The sequence below is a fragment of the Bos javanicus genome, chromosome 10 (genome assembly GCF_032452875.1).
Source record: "Bos javanicus breed banteng chromosome 10, ARS-OSU_banteng_1.0, whole genome shotgun sequence".
Classification (NCBI taxonomy): domain Eukaryota; kingdom Metazoa; phylum Chordata; class Mammalia; order Artiodactyla; family Bovidae; genus Bos; species Bos javanicus.
The window spans coordinates 84,508,036-84,518,069 of NC_083877.1; the positions used below are offsets into that span (position 1 = coordinate 84,508,036).

General features: G+C 43.5%; 1 protein-coding gene across 7 annotated transcripts in view; it reads right to left on the reverse strand.

Annotated features, from left to right (window-relative positions):
• The window catches only part of HEATR4 (HEAT repeat containing 4), a 49,227-nt gene that overhangs the window by 37,859 nt on the left and 1,334 nt on the right, over positions 1–10,034 (reverse strand). For 2 of the 7 annotated variants that reach the window (XM_061429381.1, XM_061429382.1), the window contains exons 2-5: positions 7,930–8,029; positions 2,598–3,662; positions 1,435–1,625; positions 61–201 (exon numbers count right to left, since the gene is read on the reverse strand). In XM_061429381.1, the coding sequence (XP_061285365.1) occupies positions 61–201; positions 1,435–1,625; positions 2,598–3,550 (1,285 nt within the window). In that variant the 5' untranslated portion in view covers positions 3,551–3,662; positions 7,930–8,029. Of the gene's footprint in view, positions 1–60; positions 202–1,434; positions 1,626–2,597; positions 3,663–7,698; positions 7,908–7,929; positions 8,030–10,034 lie in introns of those variants that run through there. The other 5 variants (XM_061429386.1, XM_061429387.1, XM_061429384.1 and 2 more) reach the window with 5 other exon arrangements.

Consider the following 10,034-nt stretch of genomic DNA (forward strand, 5'->3'; position numbering starts at 1 on the left):
TTAAAGAAACAGGCCCACTTCCATCTTTACTCCCATTATCAGTATCAGCTTCCTGCTTACTTGATTCAGGAACTGGCTGAGAAGTCCACCTTTCTGGGGTTTCAGGGAAGACCTTATATAACTGCTTGATGTATCCATTGAGATTTTCCAGGAGAATTTGGTCTCTCTTTGCACCAATCTGGTGGACGATCTGAACTTCATCTGTGAACAGATAAAGAAATAATGAGTCCTTAGAACCCCCTCCTCCTCTCTTCCTGGGTTTTTGGTCACCAGGATCAGACCGAATTTCCTTTTATTTCCCCCAAAAAATTCCATTTAAAAAACTAAATCAAATACAAAATGATCTAATTTCACATGAAGTTTTAAAATGCTAAATAAAAATTATTGCATGTTGATATATACATGGATGGCAAACTATAAATAAAGCAAGGTAGTGAGTATGCCTGGTTAATGGGGACGATGGAGAAAGGATTCAGCAAGAAGCACACAGGAGACCCAGTTTCCTTTTGCCCTACTCTAGCCTCTGGTACTCACAGCTACTGTGCTCCGGGGACATCCCTTGAAGGTGACTGTTGCTTGGAAGTATGAGCTGGTGGCCTCAAAATGGCCCAGAAACCAAGTCAGAACCTAACTTACAGGTATTGTCCCCTATGAAAAGCTAGACACTAATGAAGATTTCCCTAATTCATCTCTCAGCAGTCATAAATACCTTCGTCTGAATAATTTTGTTAAATACTTTAAGAAGACTTTCAGTTGAAAGCAGTTTAGGAACAAGATGGGGGTAGGGAAGAAGAAACAACTTGGAGCATGTGGGCCTAGACTGTGTATCTTGGAAGCCCAGGCATCTAAAAGCTAGTGGGACAGATGGTGAAGCTGGTGGGCACTGCGTGAGAAGCACTATATAGTTCCCATCTCTTTGAAGAGCATTTTAGTTGATATTGTTTTACAAATAAGGTACATGAGGCTCACAGGGATTATAATTTGCTGAAGGTTAGGAGGAGGGGGCTAAGCCAGGATTTAAACTCAGATCTCCAAAGTCTAGGATTTTTCTTTGAACACAGCACCTCAGTGGGGGAATAATCTCAGTGAGAGAAGGGATAAGGGTGTGCAGAGAAGAGGTAGGTTGTTCCCAAAGCCACATCTTGCTTGCTCTGCCATCCTACCCTCCACTACCCCCTCAGTAAGCATGAGGGGAAGAAGAAGAAGCATAAGAGATGGGGAAGAAGAAGTCCCGTCCCCATTGGATACCTACTCCCTATCCCCACCGTCCATCCCCCTACCCCCTGCCCAAAACCTTCCCATGTTAGTTCCCATGAACACCTGGTTCATCCAGGGCCTCTCATCCACATCCATGACGCCTCCAGCTCCCTGCTACCTTCCACCTCCCTGCTCCATGTCCCCTCAGCCCCGACTACAGGACCCCAGCTCCATTACCGAAATAAATCTCCTGTTCAAAGGTGTTGTCTGTGGAGTAAGCAAACTTTCCAGCTCGGGGATTCACCTGTCGAACGTGGCTCTGGCTTGGGGGCTTGTAGAGGCTCCCCTTTTCATCTATTTCCTCAGCCGTCTTATTCATGCCAGGCATGGTTTCAGCTATCTGCACTTGCGGCAAGTAATTTGGCAGTCTTGGAAGGATTGAGAGGGGGAGAAAGGGAGGACAGGTAGCTTTAAAATCGGTGCCCTTAGAGGGTGCCTGGACTTGGGGAAGGGAGCCCACCTCCTCCATGACCTCACTTTATCTCTCATGTGTGGTTGTTCAGTGGACAGACTGTAAGCTCTTTAAAGGATAGGTCCCAGCTGTCTCATTTACGTTGTATTCCCAGCACTTCGCAGAGTGCCTGGAAAGTAGTGGGAGTGCAATGTGTATTTGTGCAATAAATGAAGGAATAAATATTGCCACTTATTTTTTTTTTTTTTTGGCCACTTATTTTTTAGCTCACTTCTAGGAATCAGGGCTGTTACAGCTCCAGTCTTCCTTCTAGTTATAAATGAAAAGGAAGCCACGTGAGAAATGCATAGCAATCCTCCTCTTCTCTCAGCTTGTTTAGTTCTCCATCCTGCTGCCAGTCAGTTTTTGAGTGAGTGACACACTGGCTCCTTATTCAGAGTAAGGTGGGACCAAACCTCAGAACCACGAGGTCTCTGCCTTCCTCACTCTCACCACGGACACATTTCTAGGAGCCCCTGGTTAGTACCTGGAACAGCAGAATGGCTCTGCTGGGAAAGGCTAAGAATTCCTTCCTTTAAAGGCAGTGGTACTCAACTGGGAGCAGTTTGTCCTTCAGAGGGACATGTGTCAACATCTGGGGACATCTTTGGTCGTCACAGGGAGAGAGTGCTACTGGCTTCCAGTAGGATGCTGCCAAACATCCTACAGTGCACAGGGCCGCTGCCCCCAACACAGAATTATCCAACCCGGGATACCAAGAGGGCCGAGGTTGAGAAATCTTACTTTGTGGAAGTCTTAGTAGATTGGTGGTGGAAAACACAAGAGATTAATGGGAGAGTTCTGCAATGCGGAATGCGAGCCCACCTGGGAGTCCTTGAAGGGGAACCAGGGATTCTCAAAGGCATGCCCGAGGCCCTGGCTAGCCTACCGATAATAGACGGGAAGCAGCAGCTCTGGCTTCTTTTCCTCCTGGGTGGGCAGGACGACACTTCGACCCTCAAATTCTGCCGTCTCTTCTTCCTCCAGCTGTTTCAAGAGGTCCAGGTCACTGGAGGAAGTGAGCTCGTCGCGGATATGGCTCCAGTCGTACTGTTGGCGCAAGAAGCTCTGCCACTTACTGGTGGACACCCCTGGCCTTGGAGGACGCTTGTTCTGGATCCATCGGGCAGTGCGCTTGTTCAGCTTTTCCAGCACCACGGCCTCCCAGGCTCTGGCCTCCTTCTCAGGAGGCGGAAGCCAGGTTTCCCTCTCCTCCAGGTTCACTTCTGGAGCAAGTGACAGGTCCAGCATGTCCAGCTCCCCACTTGGATGAAGACTGAGGGGGCTAGATGCCTCCTGGCCTGCACTAGCTGGCTTTGATTTCTTCAGTTTTGTAAGATTGGCATAGCTTTCCATCTTCACAGCCTGGGAGGTGACCTTTGTTGGGGGACCTGGAGAATCTGAGACCTTGAGGCAGATGGGCTTCTTCTCAGGCCGGGCCTTCCTGACCTGGCGAGGCTGAATGATGCCACTGGCGTCGTAGAGATGGTCAAAGCTGTACTGGCTGTAAGGGACGCTGGGCAGCCCTCGCTGCCACACCACCTCCTGAGAAAACGTCAGGTTTGCACTGGCCTTGTTCAGGTATTTGTTCTTGAGGTGTGCACAGTGCTGTGGGCTGAAGTGGAAGACTGGAGGCACACCGGAAACGGAGGCACATTCCTTTTTGTTTCTTGGTTTTACATTGGAGAAAATCATGCCCCATCCCAGCCGTGGGAGGAGTGACTGAGGGAAACGGTGTGGAAGAATGGTCTTTCCCTTTTCCGTTCTAGTCATTGTTTCCCAGCAAATGCCTCCTTCCAGGCTGTCTGGTCCAGAAGAGGGCCTGGGGGCATGACCAGGCATCTGTTAAGGGGACGGGAGGAACTGATAAGAGCTCTAGGTCAGTAGAAGTTGGTGGCCCATAGCAGTCAGTAAGAAAAGACTTGGAGAAGAGATGAGGGAGCAGGGAGAAGCCCTGTGAGTTAGAAAGACAAAAGAAAGAGTTGCTGCAACAATCAAAATATTCCTTGTGTCAGGCCTTTGCTTCTGGTTCTCACATTTGTCCCAAAGCTCAGCCCCTCATCTCCTGAGAGATTATTGCCTTTTAACAGTATCTCATGCTTCCAGTTTTCCCCCAAACGTGGCTTTATCCCTGTTCAAAAAACTTACAGTGCAAAGTTCAGACAACATAGCCTGGCATTCAGGGCTCTCCTTGAGTATGACCTGTTTATGACCTTGTCCTGACATAACCTCTCCTCCTGACTCTTTAGCTCTTCTCCGAGTGTCCATCACAAGTCCGTCACAGAAGGATACATCCTTCTGTGTCCTGTACATGAAATTCTGTCCATTCTTCCAGGACAGCTCAGTTCCTGCCTACTCTGTAATTCTTTGTTGACCTATCCAGGCCTCCATGTCACACAAATTTACAAACCTCACCTAGTCCATTTCAGTTATTTTAACTTTTACCCTGTGACACCTTGTGCCATTAAGTATTTGACTCCTTAACAGCACCATAAGGACAGTATCTCCAGTCTGCTCTTTCAGTATCACCCAGTACTTTTCCATATTGCTACACTGTCTTCACTGTTAAAATGTTTTACAGCTGCAGAATGTTTTATCAAGGAGATAAATCACCTTAGCTCTTGACTATTGGGCAAGCTGTTTCTGGGTTGTAGCTAGCAAGGAAAATTCTATAGAGGACAAATGCCTGATGCTCGTGCTTTTTTTTTTTTTTTAAAGAAATGTTCCTTCTGAAGCACTTCCTTAGCCTAATAACGATAATTGATAGCTATAGAGTACTTTGCTAAGAGCTTTACACCAGGTTGATATTATGGTCTTTATTGCTTGTGGGAAGAAGCTGAGGCTCAGAGGGGTTGGTAAATTACTTCAGATCACACTGGCCATAAATAGAAGAGTCAGACTTTACAGTCAGCTAACAGATCCAACCTCAGAGCACTTAACTCTGTGCCACACTGGCTTTGGCCCATGCTCAACTCCACTCCCCACCATGGCACTGTGTTGGCCTTGCCATTTTCAGGGGCAGGTAGGGCCTCCCCACCCAACATGTAATCATGAAAGTGAGATCATTTTCCTGTCATGCTGAGTGCCAACTCCTGCCTTTCCTGCCCTGTGCACAGGGTACCCTTTAGCCTAGATCTGACTCCTCTCTCTTCCCTTCACAACACCCAGAAATAGTACCTGCTGTTTTTAGGGCTTGATTTATCCCACTGTCTTTGTATTAAATCTGACCTTTTGGTGAGTTTCTTTTTGTGAAGTGCTAGCTTTGACATAGTTGTCACTAGGTCAGAATTAATAACCTAACTTAAACTAAGTCACACATGATTAATGTGATGTCCCTCCCTGAGTGTTTGAGCATAAGATTAAATTTAGTTGCTTCATCTCTTCACAATCACAAAGGCCACATAGCCACAGGGCACTGAGTATTTTTTAAAGTCAGATTAAAAAAAAATTAGGGCAAGGCTAAAGCGTGTTCACAAGGTGGTATTTTTCTTTGCACAGTGTCTGTTCTGCCTGGTGGAAAATGAACTGCTTAGATGAAAACAGTATTAGTGCACTCCTGCCTTTTGTACTGCCTAATACAACATCTCATCATTCTTAACCTATCAATGTGTTTGTATCTTGCTTCTAAGTCAGGGGGCATTTTGAGCCCAAACACTTGCAAAACCGAATGAGGACTGGTTTTGCCCCAATATGGAGTGATTTGGGGTGTCCCCAGATATAAGCCCTTTAGCCTGTGACATATACAATCTTTGGTCACAATGTTATCATCCCAGAAAGAACACGATATTATCATTATCAGTTATTATAAATTCTCAAGGAATAGTTACCATCATCTAAGATGATGGCTTGTTGAAAAAGAAGGAAACACATGTGGACATGTCTTTGTAAAGGAATTGGGACAGGACAAAATGTTCTAAGATTTGGTCAAAAGAGGTTTGTCAGGCAGATTCTGCAACTCCCAGCCAGGTTACTCGTGGCAAATGATTTAATAACCCTGGTTTGCCTTGTTATTCAGTCGCTCAGTCATGTCCTCCTTTTTGGGACCCCATGGACTGCAGCACGCCAGGCCTCTCTGTCCTTTACCATCTCCCAGAGCTTGCTCAAACTCATGTCCATTGAGTCAGTGATGCCATCCAACTATCTCGTCTTCTAAGGTTTGCCTGAGTTTACCAATCTGAAAATAGAGTCTGACACCTGTTCTAATTTAGTGTTGATATGAAGGTAAAAATTAGGGGAACATGTATGAAAGTTCTTTGCAAGCTGCAAAGTATTACGTAACTGAGAGAAACTGTTATTATTGATTTAGAACATAGAGTACTATCCTTTAGAAGGCAAGTCTCTGGGACCCCACAGTTAGATGCACTGGGCATTAAAGGAAAAGTTTAGGAATACTAGGGCTCTAGGTAGTTAAGAGGGGGAAAAAAAGACCTACAAATGGAGTTTGGAAGCTCCATATTATCCAAACTTAAATGTTACCTGGACCAACACGGAGGCAGGGTCCCCTCCCAACAAATAGACCTTAAGAAGCAAAAGCAGAGTGGCAGGTCCCAGGTGCTTTTGTGCGAGGACAGCATAAAAAACTGAATAAATGGCATCATACAATTACTCAAACCTGGCATGACTGCAGACCAAGGCCCTGTAATCTGGTAAACAGCAACCACCATCATCATCTCTTGCACTTCTAGGAAGCTGACTGGATAGGCAGGAGTGGGGCTAGAAGGTTTATGCCTCCAGTTAAAACCTGACAGAAGAATCCAGACTCAAAATGGGTGCTGAGAGGTTCCAAATTTAGTTCCATTCTTCTTTTCATCTTTCCAGTCCTGTACCCTCACCCCCTGGTCTAGCCTTTATTCTGCAGAAACAGTTGAAGTAGGCTAATTAATGCATGCTAAAAGGAATAACTGAGCTTCCCTAGTGGCTCACTGCTGATGCTGGAGACATGTGTTTAATCCCGGATCTGGAAGATCCCCTGGAGAAGGAAATGGCAACCCACTCCAGTATTCTTGCCTGGAGAATTCCATGGACAAGCAGAGCTGGGCAGACGACAGTCCATGGGGTCGCAAAGAGTTGGATATGACTGAGCAACTAAACAGCAACAAAAAGAATAATATCTTGTTTTTTACCTCTGTTACTAAAGCAGTAGAAACTGCCACAGAAGGAAATGCTGTAAGCCGTAGCACCATATCTTCTGAGAGTTTTAAAAAAGTAGTACACTCTCATTTCCACCTCCAGATTCTGAAGTTCTGAGGTAGGGCCCAAGAGGGGACACTCAGCTTCTGGGACAGTGCTTGTTAGATATGGCTAAAAGACTTTCTGCATCAAGATCACCTGAGGAGTTCATTAAAATGCAGACTCCTGTGTCCCACACTCTAGAATATTGACTCAGGAGGCTGCAAGTGAAGCCTAGAAATCTGCATTTTAACAACATCTCAGAGGTTTTTATACACATTAAATTTAGAGAAACTATAGCTCCAGGAGGTATCAATGGGATTTATGAAAGAAGCTTAGTTAGTGAGAAGAGTGGGATCAGGGAACACTTAACCAGGCTTATTTCAAATACCCTCTCTCTGCTGCCTCTTTCTTAACAGAAAGTTCCTTACATTTCCCCCACTTTCTTTTTTTTTTTTTTTCAGCTGTGCTGCATGGCTTACAGGATCTTAGTTCCCCAACCAGGGACTGAACCCCAGCCATGGCAGTGAAAGTGCAAAGTCTTAATGACTAAACCAAGAGGGTTGTCTCATAAGATTATTGTGGAAACTCTGGCACAGAGCCGATCCGTCACAACTGTTTTATTAATCGGTGCCAAAACTGAGGTCCAGAGAGAAGACATGTAACTAAGATCACAGTACTAGTTAGTACCTAGCAAAACTGACACTTTGACACCTAATCCAAAATCTTTTCAACTACTTCTGACTGCTTCTCATAATTTATCTAATGCTAATAAGCTCCTTTCACATACTGACGAAGCAGCAGCAGTATTTTGAAATTACCTTCAAAGTGGCTTCCCACACACAATCTTCAACAGGAAACAAGGTTTTGCCATCTTAAACCTGACTTAGTTTTAGATTCCAAAGCTGCTTATATTGGTTACTAGGCAACCACCTCTTTAGGATTCCACAAGTCTACACACAGATCCTACAGGTTCAACCAGGAGTATCTTCAGCTATTTATTAAATTTCTTTCTTTGTAAATTGAGCTTTGGGAAATTATACTGTACTCACTGATCGGTGGCAAAATGGATTTCTCGGTCCTCCTTTGAAAAATAATGTCTAGGTCTATGCAGCTCAATATTATCCCCTCCACATCGGTTCAAAAGTCCTACTGAGAAAGAGACAAAGCAGGGGAACACATGAACACCCAGCTCTGGCATGCTTCAGACCAGCAGCCTAATGAAACAAATGGTAAAGCAGAATGAGTGTTTTTGGGGCCTTTCCCATTCTCTTTCTATTCTGCTCCTGTTTAATCTCCTTCCTTCACACAGTTCAGTTCCATCTCCTCTGCTTCCCAAATTCTGGCTGGGTTATCAGCCAATAACACTGTTTTTACAAGGAGATTCTTCAAGTCCTATATTTCTAATAATAAAATTCCAGGCCTACAGAATACTGGTCTTCAGGATTCCCCTTGTGAAAAGAATTTGTCCTTAGAGTAAAGAAAATTTTTGGCCATCAAGTTCTGCCCAGTTGACCTGGGGCAGTGCTATTCAAGTGATCACCTTCTCTTGCTGACCAACCTCAGCACTGACTTTAGTGCCACAACTCAATTTGTGCTCAGACACTGGCACCCTCACAAAAGAGTGAATGGATGTGTTCCCTGAGATGAAACGACTGAAAGAATTTTTAAAATTAAGTATTAAAACCCTGGTCAAGTTTTCTCAAAAAATTAAAATGCCCATGTGATCCAGCAATTCCACCTCTTGAGTATATACCCCAAAAATTGAAAGCAGAGGCTCATACAGACGTTTGCACACCCATGTTCATAGTATATTCACAACAGCAGAAAGGTGGAAGCAACCCAAACGTCCATCAGTGGATGGATGGATAACCAAAATGTGGTATACATATATAATAGAATATTATTCAGCCTTCAAAAGGAATAAAATACAGAAATACGCTACATATATGGATGAACCTGGAAGACATCATGTAAAGTGAAATAAGCCAGACACAAAAGGACAAATACTTTACGATTCCACTTATCTAAGAGGTGCTTAGACCAGTCAAACCATAGCTACAGAAAGTGGAATGGTGATTTCCAGGGGCTGTGGTGGAGAAGGAGGAATGATGAGTTAATAGGTATAGAATTTCAGTTTAGGAGATGAAAAAGGAGATAGTGTTAAGGCTGCACAACAATGTGAACACACTCAGGTAACTGTGCATTTTAAAATGGTAAATTTTATCTTTGTATATTACCACAGTGGAAAAAAAAAACCCTGTTTAATTACAAAAGCCGTGTGTGAAATTCTGCACAAAGAAGAAAATTAAAACTACCCATATGGGACTTCTCTGGTGGTCCAGTGGTAAGACTCTCCTCTCCCAATGCAGGGTGCCTGCGTTCAGTCCCTTGTCAGGAAACTAGATCCCATGTGCTGCAACTAAAACCCAATTCAGCCAAATAAATAAGTACTAAAAAAAACTACCCATAATACCCCAAAGCCTAACAGTTTAGGGTAGTTTTCTACTAGTCTTTTTTTTAAAAAATGTTTTAATATATATAATGTCTACAAAGTGTTCTCTACCTGCTTTCAATGTCATGAAAAATTTCTCCTCATATTCTATATTATTTTTAATGGCTACATCTCTTCTGTTATATGACTGCATCACAATTAAACTGACTAAACCAAATTTATATTGTTATTTTCTTTTTCCTCTATTAAAACAATGATATGGTAAGTATTGTTATAGCCAAATATTTACATTTATAAATGTGTGAAATGTCCAGAGGTGGAATTGTGAATCAGAGAATGTATCCTTTAAATATTTTTAATTAGGTTGCTCTGAAAAGATCATACCAGTATATGCATCCACCAACAGTATATGAGTCTCTGTTTCTCACATCTTCTCAACTAGAACATCATGTGAGAAGCAAAGAATGATGGTCCAGATGGAATTGGACTGCAAAGGTATAAATCTCAGAATTTCCACTTTCTAGCTGTGTGACCTTCAGCAAATCAGTTCATTTCTCTGGGGACTTAATTTGCTCATAAGTTTCTTGTTTCTAAGACTCTTGTGCACAAAATATACTGCAAAGTATCCTACAGAACTATTACAAAAGTAATTAGAGCAAACGGGAGTTGTGAATATTTGAAACTAGGCAAAAAGTCTTGTCT